The following is a 20,519-nucleotide window of genomic DNA, read 5'->3' on the forward strand; positions in this document are numbered from 1 at the left end:
CATGGCCAGATATCCAAGGCTGAATTGAAGCAGAAACCCGGTCCAGAGCTCCAGATCGGACTGCAGCCATCCGAAGCGGCCAGATCTGAAGCCAGATCAGATCACTGCTGACTTGCACAGGCCTAGTTTTTACTACAAATAAATAATAGAGCAATTCTTTTGTTGCAAAGGACTCAAAAAGACCAACCATGTAAGAATGGTTTCAACACTATTTGAAATCTCTAGGTTTATCTTGTTTATCATGTTTGCATACCTAATACTGCTAACACTGTGTAGCACCTCACAACACCCTTGAAAGGATCTCCTGGCACTCTCATTAAGAACCACTGGTCTAATAGTTAAGGACTCATAGACTCTTGGGAAGTGAAACATAAGGGTTTGAATCCCCTCACATAAAGAAACACCTAAAATAAGGGGCTGGTTATATGTCCCAGCTGCCTGCGGAGGGTTTAGATTGAGAGTGTGGTTGGGGGTAGAAAAGTAAGAAAGATTTATTGACTTAACAAAAACAACTACGCATAGTAACAAGACAAACGATGACAGACAAAAGCAATTCACGTTGGCAACTTATTGGCAGTCCCTCTGATGACCAATACACAGCAAGCTTCTCTTTCTACAAAGTTCAGCGAGGTCAGGCATCCCCGAACAACGCTGTCTGAGGGGTGCCGGGAAGGACCCTGGAATGCAGTTCTTGGGCTCGTTGAGGTCCACGGGCCCACTGATCCAGGCGACAGCTAACTAATCCTTTTCACAGAGCTGCCTCTTCCTTCTGAATGGTTTCCAGATATTTCAGCTAATTTATACTTCTGAAGGACACTGATAATGTACGACCACTTAGATTCCTTTTTCTTCAACTGTCCATAGACTGACCAATAGCAGTACAAGCTTTGCATTCCTTTGATAAGGTAATTTTAACTGCACCACAGGGCCTTACTACTTCTAGTCTTTGCTAAATTTACTAGGCCTTACTTTATACAAGGCCTCACTACATTTTAAACTATCAATAGGCTTTTAGCAACAACTTATAGCTTAATATCTAAACAAATACAGAAAAACACTTGGTCTAATTTTTACAGAGCCTTCAGAAAGCACTTTTATCATGCAGACATACTTTTCAGCTGCCACAGTTATACACATTACATTTTTCTAGGTTTAATCTGGAATACAGCCATCACTACATACATGTGGACATCTGTAGTTGGAATTAAAACTGGCTCCAGTCCAAACTAACTAATCTGCATTGAATGAGGATTAAAGTTAATGCAGACTAGGGCAGTCTGAATTAGTCAATTTAAACTGTATTCATTAACATGTATATACAATGTTGCTTTTAGGAAAAAACAGTCTTTAGGAACACAGATAAGCAGATAAACATTGCAGATATTAAACCCCACAAGGGCAACTCAGTTGGGTTTTTGCAACACAACAGAGGCTATCAGGCACAAAGTAACACCTTTACAAAATAGGATGTGCCAATAACACCTCACCCTGACTAAGTATCAGGTCGGTTATGGCTTCTGGAATAGCACTTTAGATACCTGCAACAATATAGCAGTGCTTAAAGAGCCTTATTATTGCCTCCTATTTACTTCCATCCTCTGTTAAGTTGCTGTCAAGTGTATAGACTGTGTATGGCCAGTGCCAAGATGGCCAATGATCATCTATTAACCCTTAATTTGAATTGAACTTTGATTCAAACTGTGTGATGCAAATCAGTTAACATGGTTTAGAAAATGCTGAGCATGTCTACAAATGGCCAGGTTTAACACTTCCTGGATGAGTTCTCCACCCCCTACACCAGGGGTGAGCAATTGTTTGGGCTGGAGGGATACTTAGGGAGTTTTGGTGAGCTGTTGGGGGCTGGGTCAGCACCCCTTTCCCCTGTGCTGGGCTGGGTCATTACCCTCCCCCCCAACCTGCAACAGCTCACTAAAACTCCCTAAGTGGCTCTTCCTCACACTTGTCCAGGTGGATGGGATGGTGCCCTGGGCAGGTAGGGAAAGGCATCTGGGAACTGGAAAGGTGAGAGGTGCCTGTACTGGTGCTGGGATTGAGATTGTGGAGTGGTGTCAGCGCAGGGTTGGGGTTGGGGCAGAGCCACAATCCACTCTCCATGTGTCCCATGCAATGGGCATGAGTTCCATAGACAGAGGCATGTGGGGAGCAGATCAGTTTTGCCCCAGGCCCTGGGTCTGTGCTGCCATTGCCCAGTGATCCCAGGGTCTCCATGGAGACTGACCTGCGACCTGTGCAGGCAGGCTGCACTCAGTGGGGCAGACAGCATGGGACTATGGGCAGGCGGGGGGTGGCATCCAGGAAAGGGATGGGCAGGCGAGTCCAGGATTGGGATCACAGGGCCATGATAGCATGGGGCGAGAGCCTGGGGCAAAATCTGCCCCCCACAAGCCCTTGCCTGCGGAACTGGCACCCATTGCAGGGACACAAGAGCAGTGGATTGTGGTTCAGCCCCAGGCACCAGCCCTTCACTGACACTGTTCTGTGATTCCAATCCCAGCTCCAGGCCTGGTCCCACTTGCCCGTCTCACTCCCAGATGCCATTCCCCACCGACCTGTGGCCCCATCCCATCTGTCCAGCTGAGTGCACCCTCTCTGTGTGGGTCCTGGGCCAACCTCCAGGGAGACCCTGTCTGTTTTCCCACTCCATCTGGTGCTCCTGGTGGTGGGTGTGGGGTGGACCAGCCAGGATGCCCAGGTGGTGTGGCCAGGTCTGGCAGTGGACACTGGCAGCAGTAACTGGAAGGAACGCTACTGCAGGGAAGTGAATCCAGCCACTGGGCTGACTCAGCCCTGCTGGGTGTGCATTAAGGGGTGGTGGAACCAGCTTCATACCACGACTCAGGCTGTCTCCCTTGTCTGGATTGGGTGAGGTGAAGAGAGCCACCACAGGCTGGATAAAATCCCTTGGTGGGTTGAATCCAGCTCATGGGCCACATTTTGCACAACTCTGCCCTAGTGTATTGTACAAAAGGTAATCATTCTCACCTTTACTATCCATCCAGCCTCACAAACATGACTATATGTTCTGAATCACCAGTGAACAAAGGCTGCTAACATGCAGTGACTCACACACCTAAACTCCTGAGAAGGGAAAGAGTCCAGACATAAAGCTTTGTTTAGTGTTTCCTATTGGCTAAGTATAAGTTCATCTAGGCTTTCTAAATAACCTTTTAGAGGTATATCTCCCCATTCCTTATATGAAGAACCTTAAAATGAATCACTCTTTGGAGGCTCCTGAACTAAGTACAGACAATCAGAAAGCCCGAGGCTGAATCAATTCTATCTTTCCAGGTTAGTCTAAACTGCATAAATTAAACTGAGAAACAACTGGATAGGCATTCACTTTTGATTCAGAAAATGAGGCCACATACCTACAGCGGCTCACGCCAAATGCTGGGAGGCACTAGAGCATGGCTCTCTAGCACATAGCCAGCATGGGCTGTGTGTTTACTTCCTCTTCCTGCTGCCCCTAAGGTCTCTGGGATTTGCAGTCCAGAATTACAGCAGCAGGATTCTGCAGGGTTGGTCATCACTTTCTCTTCCTGCCTCCAGGTGCCTCTGGGATTTGTAGTTCACAGTTGCAGCCAGCAGTAAGTTTTTAGCAGGGCAGGGCAGCTCTGTACTTAAGGGAAGGGAAGTTTAACCCTCCTTCCTGGCCCCAGACCCCAGCCTGGGGAGGGGGGGCAGTCTCTGGCACACCCCCACAACCCTTCTCTGCTGGAGCAGACAGCACAGCCCTGCCCAGGGCTAGAAAGCATGCTCTGATGTTGGGGAACTGTGAGTTAACTTGAACCAGGAAGGGGTTTGGGACAGAAATTTCATAAACCAGTTTGACCCAAATCAGTTAAGTCTGACACTACATTCAATCAGGTTTATCTAAAAACAGTTTCAGCCACTTTGCAGCTGGTTTATGTGCATTGAACTTCTGTTCTGTTACGGGTTTAAACCAGTTTCTGGTCAATTAAACCAGTTTACATACAACTTTTGCCCCTAGCCCTAAAATCTCTCTGTCACAGGGTGACAAAAACAGAGGCCCCAGAGCACCCTCCCACAGTGGGACCCGAGGCAGGGCTGACCTGCCTGAAGAAACAAAAAGCCCTGAAGAGAGGGCTTACTTACCGTTTTCAGAAGAAGCCGAGCCGCACCAAAAAGGACCGCCAGCGCAATTGATCAGCCACTTTTATTTTCATCTGGGAATGGTGCCAGCAGATGACGTCATCAAAAACTGCCACCAGGCTGATTTAAAAGTTGGTGGTGGGGAAATGGAGATGGGGGCCGCAACGCGAGAGCCAGAAGATGAAGCTGCTCCCCAGGCTGCACAGCAGCAGGGTTGTCAGCTCAGCACGGGGCACAAAGGAACCCACAGGAAGGTCCCGGCTTCTTTAAAAGGAATACCCACCCAGCTTGGCAGGGCAGCCAGGTCAAGGAGGACAGCATCAAGGAATCCTGAGGACCACAGATGCCAGATCTGTGAGTGGGGTGGGCTGAGGCCCATACCCTGATTATTCTTTTCTTCCTGTTTCTTTTATTATTTTGGAGGGCGCACAGAGCCTGAACCAGGGAAGACATCTTCAAGTGCCCTGGGTCAAGAGCAAGAGCTGAGTCAGCACAGTGAACTGTGATGTCTCAAAAAGGGAGAGCAGATGCTAAGGCATGGATGGTCCCACACCCCGTAGTCACCCGGGGCAAAGGGGCATCAAGGGATGGGTAATAAGAGATGAGAGCAGGAGGGAACACCAAGGGGACAGGCCAGCAGACCATCATCCAGTTGTCCTGAGGGCTGGCATATGGCTGGGGTATAGGGGAGGTGGAGCCCCAAGAACACCTGTGAAGGGCAGTGCCCAGTCTGCAAAATCAGTGAGGGGGAGCCCCACCACTGAAGAAAAGATTAAGTCATGGCAAGCAAGTGTCGGGGCCTCCCTCGGAAGTGAACGTGACCCAATGCACAGGTTCAGGGGACACACCATGCGGACGGAGCCAGGTGCATGCTCTAAGGTTGTTAGAGAGCACCTATACGAGACCAGACAGGTGCACTCTCCATTAACTACATATTGTATTGCTCTCCTGGGCAAGGCAGGTTGTACAGGTATCTATGGAATCAATTTGAATCTGACCCAGAATATTTTATTTTGGTCTTTAGCTGAAGGACTAATTGGAGAATAAGAATAAATGAAAAGAAATGCAGGAGAAAGTGGGAAGATATAGACACAAAAAATGAGGGTTACAGGAGTGGGGTATGTCTTTGCTTCTACACACAGCTATAACATTTATATCTTTACATTCCTCTTTCTCATTTTTCATTCCCAATCCCAGGGTTTACCATAACATTCTCCCTCTCTATCTTGAAGCCACTCTCAGGTCTATATGCTTTCATTTCCCTCCATTTTTTACCTTTTTAAGGCCAAATTTGGACATTGCTGGACTGAAAAGCAAGACAGATGTGCTGTACATACAATTACCAAGGGAGTTGTTTACAAAGCAATAATTATCATGTGAGCTCAAAATTTTGATTTCAAGTCATTCTGTTTTTGCTTCACTGCTTCTGATATGATATCTGGATAAAAATGATCCAGTTCAAATTACTGCAGCAGAAACAGGAAACATATTCCTAAGTATCAGCAATACTTGAACAAGCCATTGGTACCTAAATATTCCTATTAATTCTAAGGACTGCTAGATTGCTAACCATTTTCATTCAAGTGGAAATAAATTATAATGTCTATTTAACTCCCTGACTACTTTATTGTTCTTGTTTGAGCCAATACATTTTATTACTTCTTTGTTATGGTAGCATCTAGTTTACATGGGGAACATTTATGCTAGGCATCACACAAAACCATAAGAAAAATCACAAATAGGTTACAGTCTACAATCATCTTCGTCAGTGACTGGGACGATGGGGTAAAAAGCACCCTGTTCAAATTTGCTGGTGACACTAAGATGTGGGGGGATGTGGGCACGCTAGACAGGAGAAATAGGCTGCAATTGGACCTAGACAAGTTACAGGGGCGGGCGGATGAGAACAGGATGGGTTTCAACACTGACAAGTGCAAGGTGATGCACCTGGGGAGGTAGAACCAGCAGCATACCTACAGGCTGGGGAACCCCCTTCTCAATGGTACAGAGGCAGAAAAAGATCTTGGAGTCATCATTGATGCCAAGAAGAACATGGGCCAGCAGTGTGGGGATGCAGTCGGGAAGACCAACCATACCTCGTCATGCATCCACAGATGCATCTCAAGCAGGTCCAAGGAGGTGATCCTCCCCCTCTATGCGGCACTGGTCAAGCCGCAGTTGGAGTACTGCATCCAGTTCTGGGCGCCGCACTTCAAGAGGGATGTGGACAACACGGAGAGGGTCCAGAGGAGGGCCACTCGCATGGTCAGGGGGCAGCAGGGCAGGCCCTACGAGGAGAGGCTACGGGACCTGAACCTGTTCAGCCTCCACAAGAGAAGGCTGAGGGGGGATCTAGTGGCCTGATACAAACTAGTCAAAGGGGACCAGCAGGCACTGGGGGAGTCCCTGTTCCCCTGAGCACTACCAGGAGTGACTAGAAATAATGGTCACAAGCTGGCAGAGAATAGATTCAGACTAGACATCAAGAGGTGCTACTTCACTGTCAGGGTGGCTATGAGCTGGAACCAACTTCCAAGAGAAGTGGTGCTGGCTGCTACCCTGGGGGTCTTTAAGATAAGGCTAGACAAACACCTTGCTGGGGTTGTTTGACCCTAATACTTTTTCCTGCCATGGCAGGGGGTGAGACTTGATGATCTGCTCAGGTCCCTTCTGACCCTATCAACTATGAAACTGTGTGGATGAATTTGTCTTCACCTGCATAATTGCCAGTTATCTGTGTCTCTGCAAGAGATGTCAGAGGAGCAGGGAAGCATATCTATGACCATATAACAACCCGTGTTCTTAATCAGGCAGCTCTCTTCTGATGCTTTCTACTCCACCAGACTTGCAGCAACCATAGCAAAGACAATTCTACTCCCCTTCTGTATATTCTGTTCAGTAGTAATTACAGGAGCTGTGGCTCATTCCCCTGCCAAACCCAGGTCCTTTCATGTGCCAACTTATGGGAAGCTAATGCAAGCATATACTTCACTGTAAACAAAGGGCATCAAGTTCCTGCTCTTTATAGGGAGACCAAGACATTCACTTCACCAGTATGAGTTTCATGAATTCTATATGGAACCATGTAGATTGACATTACTGCAATATGCAATTACAGAGTGTCGATAATGCACCTAGCAAAAAATGATTTGTGATGGAAAAATTTGCCAAAACAAACAAATAAAAAAGACCAAAAAATGGCAACTGAAATATTTTGATTTAGAGGTGCATTGCTTTGCCTCTTGTAAATTGCAGATTGGGTGTTTCAAGTTCCATTTCTCCTCCCTTGTCAGCTTCCTGATCAAACTACATGCATGGTGGTTCCTCCTTTAGGTGAGGGGATGTGGTGTGTCATAATTCTCACATACCACATGTGAGAGGGGAGGCAGAAGACCTCCAAAGAGGCCTGGACCCCTGACCAATGTTTCCCAGCACTTACCTTAGGAGCCGGGATGAGCAGCAGCCGGGAGGAAACACAAGCACACTCGGCAGTTCCACAGCTGCCTGAGCCTGCTATTGGTGAAGGCTGGGGACATGGCTTCCGAGCAGCATGGGCTGCTCAAAAGGCAGCGGAGGAAACAGCTGGAGGGAGGCTGGGAAGCCAGGAGCGGAACACCAGCTGCAAAACACTAGCTGCAGAGCCGGTGGGCTACAACTCCAGCTGCCTCGGCAAGGAGCTGGGTGCCTTCTGGAGGGCTCCGACCAGGGAGGAAGAAGGCAGCCTCAGGGATTGGCAGGAGCAAGGGAGCCCCACAGAGGGGTAACCTCTATGTGGGATGCTGTCAGGGAGCCACAAAGCTGCAACCAGGGGCTCGGGCACTGTAGTTGGGGATGCCCCCTTCAGATTGCAGGCACCCACAGACAGCCCCATAGCAGAAAGAACATGGGGGATCACTAGCTCCCAGAAGGAGGAAGGAGGGAATGCCAAATGGAAGAACCAGGACGACTGGACTGCATGTCAGCTGGGCCCCAAGGAAGTGACACCAGGGGAACGGGTAGAGGTGGGGCACAGGATCATTGCCTGTACTCATGTCTACTAGGAGGAAAGAAAACAGATGAGCATCTCCAGAGGATCAAGGGCCTTGAGAGAGGGAATCTCAGGACCCTCGCTGGCATGAGCTGGACATTCATTTTAGGTTATGGTTAGACCCAGATGGGGCAAGTTTAGATCTCCCAAAGAGGGGAAACCAACCTGGAGACAAGGGGCAAACCCCAAAAATTGATGGCCAGGAAGACCCATCCTTTCCAAGGTGGGCAGCACAGGAGACCTCCGTGGAGCAGTGTCTACCCAGGTCGAGGACGTGGTAAGGGTTTGGTAAAGAGAAGGTTTGGAGCCCCACGTAGACACCAAAAGGACGAGACCCTCCCTCGGGTCGTTGACTGGGAACTGCCTGCCAACAACAGCATCAAAGAAGTGGCAGGAAAGAAGGGGCAGCGCCTGGACCATCTAGGCAGCACTGAGACTGGGCCTCACCCTGACATCACTGGGGGGCAAGGTACCCACAAAGAGGGCACCAAGACCCTACAACACCTACAAGCGACACCATGCATCTTGAAAGACAAACTCTAGCTTGTGTGTCCAGCACAGAGAAACAGGAACATAATGTAAACAAATGACATCTTCCAGGAAGATATACTAAGGAGGAATATTCAAATCATGATAGTTCAGCTTTTGTCCAAAAGCAAAAAATAATCAGACTTGCCTGAAAGCAGATACTTTTGGGTAAAAATATTATATAAAAAGCCTGGAGTATGCCTACACATGTGCTTTAATGCACATTAGCATATTTTAATGTGCATTAAAGCATCACAAAAATGTGCTTTAGCTAATGTTCATTACAATAAACTAATGTGCATTTTTCTACTACCTCACAATGGAGGTACTAGGATTTAATCCATATTACCTAAAGCACATTAATTAATGTGTAGACACACCCCTAATTTTCTGTTGAAAACAGTTCCAATACAAAATTTGATCTTCCTTAATGAACATATATAATACTGTATAGCAAAAGACCAACTTGACACTGAAATGCATTAAAGATTCAATATAATTGAAATGTGATACTGATATAATCAATTATTGAAAAATGATACAAATCTAGGTTCTTAAACCAAAGCAAGATTAGACAGATGGATTTATCATAATTTTTCTCTCTTAAAGGAGCAGGATATAGTGATATACTGATTTAGGTAGAAATCTAAAGTACTTGTAAAAATGATGAAGTAAAGATGCAATTTTAAAATATGGTTAAACTCTAGACTTTTTACAGTAAAAACACAGTAATTTTACTGACAATAAAACAAAACTGTAACATTAAGTTGAAATGCAGTGATTCTATTTTACTCATACCAGGGATGCTGTTAGGCTGGATCCTCCATGGCAGAGAGATATAAATCCAGTTTTAAAGTAACATCAAAAAACAGCTCTCCCATTTTAGTGTAGGGAAGTGAGGGTTCTATTCTGTAGTGCTTGCCACATATAACTTGTTATATGTCCTGCTTTTACTGTGTGCTATGTGCATTAGTAATTTTAACTAAGCAGTCTAGGTATTTTTCAGATTTATCAAACATCCTGTGCATCATAAAAGTCATTATAAAAGTGCCATGCAAGCATACATATTACACAAACAGAACAAGTGTAATGCAGATATTTTAACATAATTCATAGTATAATTCTGATCTAAATTAAATTAGTTTATCCTTTTTGTTAAAACAACTTTTTATATTCTTTACTACATTAACTAAATCTCAACACAAGTAAATTAGAGCTCATTAGGTCAAATGCAAATTAAATGAATAGTTTCATTGGGAACTAGTAATTATCATAATCATTCCATTTCAAATCACTGGTTTTATTTAGGAAACATTATTTTAGAGAGTATAAGAGGTCTACACATGAATGACATTTTCCCGAACACAAGTGCCAATATAAACAAAGTTTCTGTACTTCTGTAGAAGATTTTTGTACCATGAATCTCCTCCAGAGTCACCGTTCCAGTTATATTATTCATTTAAAATATGCAGAACCTGAGCAAAGCAAACACTCTATTTTCTTCTTTGATCCCATCCACTGACATAGAAATATAAAGCCAGATTGAGCTCACTAAATGTCTTCCATTCTATGCATTTTTTTTTATTAGATGGCCTGAGGTGCTTTGTTTTTCTATTCTCTTTCTTTATTCAGGGAAAAGGCCTAGCTCATTTCCTTTTCTATGAATAAAATACCTATGGCCCCTGACAGATGTTCATTTTAAGATGTGATGGGATCTCATCTGCAATACCAATAATCCTACTTCCTGCCATAGCAGACATGAGGGGCATTCACTGAATGGGGCATTCTGAAGTGCTTTAATGCCATGAAATAACAACAACAAATATTTGATCGCCTTCCTAATCCTGTATTTTCTTGCACATGACTTGCACCAGAATATAATATATGTTTTGTTTTTGAAAGAGAGAATGAAGAAAAAAGATTTTTTCCAGCGTTATGTCTGTATAAAGCAGAGATAGGGACTAATCTTCAGCTGATTCACATTTCCTTTCCTGCTTCACTAAAGCTGACACCTGAGCAGTTCGTAATGACTGGTCTCCATGGGTGGATCTATGTTTCTGAAAAAAGATAAGGCTATGAAACAGGAGGAGAGAGACCAGAAAGCTATGAAAACAGAAAACAGAAGGCTATGAAACAGGAGGAGAGAGACCAGAAGCAGCTAGTAGACAGAAAAATTGTCCTAAGAAAGGTTAGCCTGATTAGCAGAACATAAAGACTATTAAAAGGGTCTGGAGTGAAGAACACTAGGCCATTAAATCACCCAGCTCCCTTCGCTGCCTAAATAGTAACTCACCTTTTGCTACACTGTGGGACAAGAGTCAAAGAGTTTTTCTGTACTGGGCATAAAATCAGCTTTCCCACTTAATACATTTACTCAATTTGGGGGAGCTGGGAAAAGGTGTGTTGTAGATGAGAAAATATGGTAATTTTTAATGTATGCTCTGGCAAAAATGGGGTAGGTAAACTACCCCATCCATGTATGTTTATATCTCAGTTCAGCTGCTCTATCAGCTATGGAATATATAGTTTATAAAGATTTCCACAAGTGTTAGGGCCTCATCAGTGTTCTTCATTAAAACTGTGTAAATATTTTTCTTTTCATTAAAAATTTCAAATATTAATTTTAGGTTCATCTAAAACAATTCCCTTTTTAAATTTTTAGAAAATCAAAAAGTAAAAACTAAGTATGTTTTGTAAATTTTTAAAACTACATTTGAAAATAAAAAAAAATAAAGTGTCACTTAAAAGCACAATTTTTGAAGCAAAGAATTTGACCAAATTGAGGTAAGTTTGTGAATTGTGATATTGATGTTAGATGTTTCAGCAACTCTAATATTTGGTTAAATAGAGTTTTGCTCGTAAAATTTTGCCCATCTCTATTCTTCACGCTGTTGGTGGAGTTTTGTTATGCAGTATACTTACTAAGTTCCCATCTATTTAGTTACGTTAAAACATTTACATAAGTTGAGGCATGCACTGCTGTCTGAGGTCAAGAAGTTCAAGAAGGGATGAACAGTTCAACCCTCTAGGATGTCAGAAGTCTCAGTTTACAGCTTGCCCAGATACACACATGCTTGGTAAAGTGTGAATGTAGTACTAGTGACCATGCCCGAGTAAGTGAATATTTGGCAGGAAAGAGTGTTGTTCACCCGTGAGGTTATATGTATGTTGACTGGTTGATGTTAGGAAAATGTCTAATGAATGACTGATAGCTGAGCGTTTAAGTCTGATACTAAATCAGTGCTGAGGTTGTCTGCCTGGCAAGTGGGTGGTTACATTTGGCTGTTTACTTGCCAACTCTGGCCAAAACTTACTGTTGCTTTGCCTAGTTTTTGTGATTAGGTATATTCATTATTATTGGTTTGAAGTCTACTGACCTTTATATATACATACTTATACATACATACATATACATTACACAACTATACTCTGTTACACAACTATACATATACACACACACACACACACACACACGTAGTTGGTAATATGGATGAAATTGTATGGTCTTTCTGTACTTACATATAGTTACTGTTTGCATTTGTTGCTGAGTTTTCCACAATATACTCACTGTTTGGCTCACGAATTCTAAGTAAATCTGTCCTTCTTATCAGACAATCCTCTGCAGAAGCCAGTTGGACAACCTAGCCTTGGACACTTGTTTATCAGAACCGATGTTAGCTGGCCAGGCTTCAGAGCCTAATTAGCATTAATTAGCCCTTCTGTGACCAACAACACATCCTAAAATTATTCAGAAACTTTATACGAGTTATCATTTCTATTGTATTCTTTGGTGTAACCTGGTGTCTAGAAATACTCATTGCTCACCACTCCTAAGATGCAGCAAGGGAAAAGATAACTATTATGTGGTATTATGAAGGACATTATGGGGCATCAGTTTTTTTATCCTATTCATGGTGTACAAACCACATACATTAGGAAAGAGCTCGATTTCATGTTTATGGAGCCAAACTTTGATCTTCCTGAAGACCTACAGCAGTCTTAGTGAAGTTAATGAATAAGTAACAGCAGAATTCACAAGTACAATGTGCTGTTAAAAAAATGAGTCCAAGAGGGCAAGTGTGTGTGAAGTTCTTACTCACATAGTATGATCATTTGCTGGCCTGCATTTTTCTTCCCCTGGATGGACACTGGCTCCTCTTCCAAGGCTCCACCGGAATGTAGGAGTTGTATAGACCAAAACAGTTGCTGCTGCCACTTCTGTTGCCGATTGATACCATTCACATAGGTCTTTGTCTTCAAAATCACAAAAATTCATGGCTTTAAATGTAAAAAAGTAAATAATATAGATTTAAAAATGAGGGAAAAATCAGGGTACAGTGAACAATGTAAATACAAAAAAGAAGTTTTATTTAACAAAGATTTATGCAATATCAACAAATGTATTTTTCTCTACTTTTTTAGATCATTGATGCAGATTATATGATTGGCTAGACACTAGATTCCAACTCTGGGAGCAAAACATTTAAACTGCCATTTACTTTGGTATCCACTATCTTATTACATAATTAACTAATGGAACTAACCATTTCATCTGGAGGTATCATATGCCAAGAAGATAGAGAAGAAAAAAATTCTGAATTAAACGTCCTGTTGTCATTATGTGCCTTGGGGCCACCACTGAACTACCATCTTATTTGGCAAGTATCCAGCTGTCTGTGCCTTATCATCTGATTCTTTCCTGAAGACTGCAAGCAGTGAATGTATCCCTCTGTCCCAGGCATGTCTCTCTGCAAGAGTATGTGGCCTTTCCCATTATGGGAATTAATCAACTGCAGCATAACTTCCTACACACTTTACAGGAACTCCCATTTGTCCTGGAACCTAGCAAAATTCATCCTGGACCACACAAGCCTTTAGAACAGTTATAGTCAGCCTGAAGGTCAAAGAGACTTTTGTGAGGATTTTAAGAGGAATGAATGAAAAGGCTGCATTGCTAATCTGCACATTTTGGGTAACCTCAGTATGACTAAGGTATGCTGGGCAAGTAGAACACATACTGATGCTTCCTCTCTAGAGATCAGAAATGAGGATAATGAAGCAGCAGGGAGGGGCTAGCAAAGCAGTTTAGACATATTCATTTTAAAAGTCCCAGTAAGAAAGCTAGCCACAACCAGTAAGCCTGCCTAATTAGCCAAAAAAGGATTCATGATGCTAGCTGAAAGTGGTGTGGCACACTCTAAAGTGTCTCTGCATTTTTTTCCTGTTTTATATATTTCATAAATATTATGTTTTAAAGTGTCCCTAATGGTGGATTATACCCTCCTGTGCACAGATTACTGCCCACAGTCCAGATATACTTCATGCCTATTGCAATGGTGTCATTCAAACAATGAATTGCAGTCATTGCTATAGTGATTGCAGCCTTCAGACTCCAGGCAGCTAAGAAGTATTTTCCATAGTGTTTATCCCACCCCAAGGAGATGAAGGATGATTTGGGAGATTACATGAAATTGTGAGCAGTCCTGCTCTATCCAATGTGATCTACTCTTTGCTGAAGTTTCATTTCAGTGTGGTCTCCCAAATGACTAGAATCAGATGGATGCTGCAAGGAACTGCATATCTGAGCTTATAAATCATTTCTGTTTCCTCCATGTGTTCATTTACTGTGAATACTCAGGGCTAAACACACAATGGAATTTGGGCAACACAATGCTGAACACTGCAACCTTTGAGGTACCCTTCTCTTAAATGTAATCATCAACTGTGTCAGTGCTCAATAAATTGCATGAGAAAAGTAAGTGGCCAAAGGTAGGGATCTGCCTCAACCAGCTTCTAAGAAATGCCAAAGAGATTTCTGACACTTCAGCCCCACCTCTCTAGTCTTCCAGGTGATTGCCTTAACTACCAGGCTAAATAACTACTCACATTCTGATCCAACAAACACTAAATTACTTTAAACCAAGTAAAGTAGCTTCAACAAGACAGCCCGAGACTCACCTCAGAATATCCTATATCCCAGTGTGGGAGATCCAACTTCAAAACCCTGCTCTAAAATTAAGCAGAGAAGGGATTTGAACTTCTGTTCCTCCCAGATTCCAGAGTATGTGCTTTAATCACTAGATCCTATTTGCAACTACATCATTACTTCCCCTCCCTGTTTGGCACAAGACTGATCCAGTAGGTATGCTCTGAGAATGCCTAACAGACTAGGCCACAAAGTTTATATAAGTGGGAAAATGCCTAATTTGTAAATCATGTTGGGACTTAGGCACTGGCCAGTTCAGTGCCCTCAGGATTTGGATGGTTACATAGTAGAAATTTAGGCTACACCAGACTTTACTGATGGGTATTTAGGAACATCTCCAAGATCAGGCAGCAGCTGAGTGGACACCTTGAGGATCGTTTTTTGGTTTTTTTTTTGCATAAGAACCAAAGGTAGAAGGCAGGTACTTAAGTTTTTGCAGATCCTAACTCTCAGTGGACACTTCTACGCATTCATTAATGTGCCTTTGCTACTGTGCATTAAGTTTAATACCTCTAATATGCAGTACTAGACAAAGGTGCAATAGCTGCACCAGTTCACAGTATCCAAGGCAAACATTTTTTTCTGATGCTTACTGTGCAGTAGACTAATTTTACCGTGCATTAGCACATAAGCATGGTTTTTGCTGTGATGTGAACATGTGCAGTAGAACAGTCCACTACGCATTGAGGCATCTTGTGTAGATGCCACTTATTAACACAAGTGGTTAATATTTTAATGCAATGCATTTTTATTTTGGCCACCATATTTTTCATTCATACACATATGCACAAACACACACAAGACTTCACTTTGGAAATATTTACACTCATCTGAACAGGAACAAGAAACCAACATGTGACTTATCTAATCAATCATAATTATATTTGACTATTCATAATTAACTTGTGTAGGAAAAATATATGACATTAAAATATAACTGTACAGGAAATTGAAGAAAATGATATTGCAGGATACTCCACACACATAAAAATAAATCAGATGGTCATTTACTTGTCCTGGGATAGTATTGTAATATTTGAATATTCAATGCTGAACAAACATGTAGACTGGTAAAAATGGTTCTGATTGTTGCATTAGAAAATTTTGTTTGAAATTTCCTATGGGAATGTGTTGATTTCAATTATATATCACTTACGGAAAAAAGTGAGACAGTGTTTCAATACCTTTTGGGAAAGAACGGATCATTTTTTTACTTTGAGACAACTTTTTGTTGTCAAAACTATTATAGAGTTTGAAAGATAATATTTAAGGAGTCAAAAGCAAAAGAATAGGTTCTGAAGTAATACACCAGTTCTACCAAGGTGCAAATTTAAAGCATAAAAGGGGGTATGTTGATTTTAATCTTGATAAGAAAAATCAATCAGGTGCTTCCAGTGTTCCCTAATTCCCTTAGCTACATCCTTAATTGAGTGGTTGGCAACTTTTCAGAGCTGCAAGCTTTGGTCTGATGCTGGCCAGTGTTCTGATGTGTGCTCTGCCACTGTCACTGCCTTACCCTGCTGCTGCTTCTTCCTGCCCACCCCTGTGTAGCTGTGACACAGGCACAGATCCTCACCATGCAGCCTCAGTGCAGGTGTGAGCAAAGCCCTCCACTGCCAGAAGGCTGCTGAAACCCTTCAGCTCTGCAGGCCACATCCAGTGGCTCCGTGAGCAGAATCTGGCCTTCAGGTCATATGCTGCCAATCCTGCCTTAGTTCATATTTTCTTAATCTTTGGCCTCTAACAGTTAGGTTCATGCCTAAGAGAAATGAGCATTAATTCCTTATTTATTTAATGTGAGGATCTATATTTATTTTTTAAAAATAAAAAAAATAAAATTGAGTGATGGAAGTTTTTCTTTTGAGTAATAAATTGGAAGGTCACTTTACATCTATGAGTCTAGAACAGACTCCAGAGCCATAGCACATTTTAACATCTTTGTCAACTTGCCCTTAAAAAACCACTTAAAATGATGAGATAACACAGTGCAATTATTAATTTACTCACCACAAGATGATTCATCAGACTTATCAGAGCAGTCAGGTCTGAAATCACATTTCTGGATCCTCTGTATGCAGTGGCCAGTGGCTCTGCAGACAAATTCCTTCTCTGTGCAGTTGTTTGTAGGGAGTGTTGGTGGAATACGTGTTCCAGAGGGTGTTGTTGAGACTGTTGGCAAATTTCCTAAAGACAACATATTTAAAAATGATGGTATATATATATATATTTGGTCTCTACAACTTGTTTCTGGGATAGTCTCCTACCTAAATCTCCAGCCTTCTTGTCTAACTGTGGTCTAATCCTTGTCTAATCTCTACAGAACACGAAAGAATTTTTTGTCTCTAAATACCATATTTTAATATCACCTCTGAGGACTTAAACATCTCAAGATGTAGTAAGGAGGTCTCTCTAACTAATGGATAGATGAATGATATAATAAACATATCTAGTCTTTAGCAACCAACAGGCAGGCTAATGTGTTTTAGCCAATCATGAGGGCAGATTGGGAACTTTTCAATATAATGGTTTTTCACCATGATATTCTGATCTCTTGAAATCATTGTTCTCAATGAAATGTTATTAGAACCATTAGAATGGATTAAAAAATAAAGACAAAGAGAGACCAGAGTACATAGTGGGGACATGGGAGAGTCAGGTTCAAGATTACTGAATTCAGACACAGCAACGTGGGACACCTAACCAGAAAACTCTTGGCTACTCTACTGTGCAATCTCTGGTACTGGATGCTATTATTATTATTATTATTATTATTATTATTATTATTATTATTATTATTATTATTATTATTATAGTTTGGTTTGGCTTTCTTTTTGCAAGAAAATTGAAAAGTCCTGATTTCTCTGAGTGGGACAATTTTTTAAGTATCTTTATTTTTCTTTTACAGGATAAAAAACCCGTTTCTCTGCCCCGTCTCCCTCTATATACAGCACTTTAGGATATATCTTTTCTTTTCTATTTCAATTATTCTTAATGTTGTCTAAAAGCTAAGTCTGTCTGTCTGTCTGTAACACTTCATTTGTGCTCTGACTGGCTGATGGAAATAACCAATCAGAGTGCTCCAAGCATGGGGTAGCACTGCCATGATTCCAAAGCCACGCTGAGGACTGGACACAGGGTGGGGGAGTGCTGCTGGCCTCAGCTCCCCCACCTCGGCACCTGCAAGAGGCAGAACAGCGGCAGCATGGGGCATTAGGTGGCAGCACTCCATCCCAGCCCTTTCCTCCCCTTGCCCCCCGTCATTCTTGATGGGCAGTTGGCCAGTTGTGTGTATTAATGTTTTAACTCTGAGGTTTAAAATAGCCTTATATCCTTCTGCTGCCCTATTTATTGTCATATCTTATTGAAAATATTTGCGGTCTTTTCTGTTCCATTTAATTCCTCCTCATTTCCCACTCCCAAGTACCAATGCAGAAATTTTAATGTTAATTTTGTAAGTTACAAACAGTTTGTCTGAAGATGCTAAAATAAATGTGTATAATATTTAGATTTGGCAAAATGGAAGGAAATTAACTACAAGATGCAGACAGTATGCACTATATTTTTATATGCCCTATTAATTTGCCTGCAAGTCATTTTTGCAGTGCTCAAACTAAATCTGCCTACTATTTTTAAAGAGCCTGATAAGATATTAATTCTGAGAAAATCATATTGTGCTTGCTCTGATTATAAATTAGTTGTCAAACCATATACATCATGATATTGTCTACTACACTGTGCTGGCTCTCCAGAAAGCCTTTTTCTGATGAAGACTGGCAGGAATAAAATTATACTCAAGTCTTGGGATACAAAGTTTTCGAGGGTCTGATACTTTTACGTATGTAGACATTCTACCAAACTAGATTGCAATGGGTTCTACAGACTGCAATATCATTTGAACCTCTTGTTTATGGTTCAGAATGTTTCATTCTTACATGAAAATGCTGAATCATTTACTAGAATTAATTTTGCCAAATGGAACTATGTAAACTTCTATATATGTGTGGTGTTCCTTCAAGACTGTGCTACCTAGCCCCTCAAAGTAAAAAAACGGGTCTCCCTATTTGGAGTTACTTTCTCTTTTCTAACCTTAGATAACAGAACTTCTGTTTTAAATTCTGTCTGAATGACTTGTATGAGGCTAAGGGTTATAATACCTTGCTAATGGTGTTAGGGAAACTGGAAAATAAGTTTGGGTTTGATTGTTAGACAGTGAGTCATGGTTTGAGCTGGTTTTGTTTTCTCAGGACAAGTCCCTCCATTAACAATTTTAACACAAAGGAATCATTTACAAGTTTCAGGATTTTCAGGGTTAAAAGACTTATAGTTAATTTCTAATGTTGTTCCCACCGTTGTAAAGGATACAGTCCATAAAAGAAAAGTCATCAATTCCAATGTCTCCAGTGAAACCGTCCCCTACAGTACCCTCCACCAAGATCTGGAGAAACAGTAATTACAAAGCCATTTGTCAGCATATAGTAGACTTCCACTTATAATTCAATATTTAATATTATTTTATAGAAGACCATTTACTATGTTTCACACTTTTAAAATGAGCTTACGTTTGTTCATGTGGATATATTGTATCTGATGAGACTTTATAAAACAGAATAATCATTATCAACTCTCCCTGGTGTTCACATTCATCACAGTGAACTATGACATTAGAGTGGTCAGGCAAACAGTCATGTAAATCCAGTGAAACATGATTATGATGTAAAATGATGGCACGACATCATATAAAGTGGCACACTATGATTAGCTTCTTTGGTACTTAGAATAATAACATTCATCATGATTAATTATTGTAATGTTTATATGAATGAGATATATGCTTTTATATTAGTCCCATTGTGAGGCATATCATAAGAGGCCACAGATAGAGTCTAGCAAGATTTAAGGAAAAATATTTTACTAATTCATTAAAATTGCAGATTTTTCATGCATTTTCTGTCTTCTTATTGTTTACTGCCAAGGCTTATTTGGGAATAAGTCAAAAGAATTTTCCTCCAGTGATGGAATAAATTTCTCAATTGATTCAAAATGAGCAAAACCTTTTGGCAACTTGAGCACGGTATGATTACAGGATCATACCTTAAATATTCTAAATTTAAGTATTTTTTTTAAATTCTCTTTTACTGAACAGCTTTCTTAAAATACTTCTTTTAAATATTTCTTTTAACAAATACTAAAGTGTTTTCCTATTGCCCAGCAGGGTATTAATCCCTGCCCTGCCCCCGCCCTGCTCCTGGGAGGCAGTTGTGCTCCGTCCCCACCTACCTGTGTGTTGTCCCCACCTCCTCACTCTAAGTCAGACCGTGTGTCACCCCTGCCTCCCCACCGTGTCCGGCTACCAGGGGTACTTTGATTTAAAAAGGTTGAAAACTCCTGGTATAGAAGCTTCCAGTCAGCACTATTCTTAGGCCATCCAAAATACTGCAGACAGCCATGATATAGGTTTTGTCACACTTAATATTTGGTTTTCTTTACCCTATACATGAAAATCTAAAAAGAGCAGTAAGCCAAAAAAACTACTCACTTGGTTAATTACATGAAATAACACTATCCAGAATGGTAAAAGACAGACCACGATATATAAGAAACCTACAGACCAACATACATATCTGCACAGAACCAGCAATCACCCTAAACACACCAAGAAAGCTGTAATATACAGCCAAGCCGTCATATACCACCGAATTTGTACTGAGAACACCTGCAATCATCACCTCACAAATCTCAAAAGGACTTTCACTCCAGCAAGGACACTCCTCAAGCAAGACAGATCACGCTTTTGAAAGAGCCAGCCAGATACCATGTGAAGAATTGCTGCAGTACAGAAGGAAA

The 20,519-nt window shown here is 41.6% G+C and overlaps 1 protein-coding gene across 1 annotated transcript in view; it reads right to left on the bottom strand.

Moving 5' to 3' along the window:
* The window catches only part of MALRD1 (MAM and LDL receptor class A domain containing 1), a 631,029-nt gene that overhangs the window by 442,987 nt on the left and 167,523 nt on the right, over positions 1 to 20,519 (bottom strand). The window contains exons 19-21 of the mRNA XM_019507962.1: positions 19,023 to 19,110; positions 16,683 to 16,859; positions 12,790 to 12,967 (exon numbers count right to left, since the gene is read on the bottom strand). Of these exons, the coding sequence (XP_019363507.1) occupies positions 12,790 to 12,967; positions 16,683 to 16,859; positions 19,023 to 19,110 (443 nt within the window). The remainder of the gene's footprint in view (positions 1 to 12,789; positions 12,968 to 16,682; positions 16,860 to 19,022; positions 19,111 to 20,519) is intronic.

Source organism: Gavialis gangeticus, unplaced genomic scaffold, assembly GCF_001723915.1.
Source record: "Gavialis gangeticus isolate Ggan-Ray unplaced genomic scaffold, GavGan_comp1, whole genome shotgun sequence".
In the NCBI taxonomy this organism is placed as follows: Eukaryota; Metazoa; Chordata; order Crocodylia; family Gavialidae; genus Gavialis; species Gavialis gangeticus.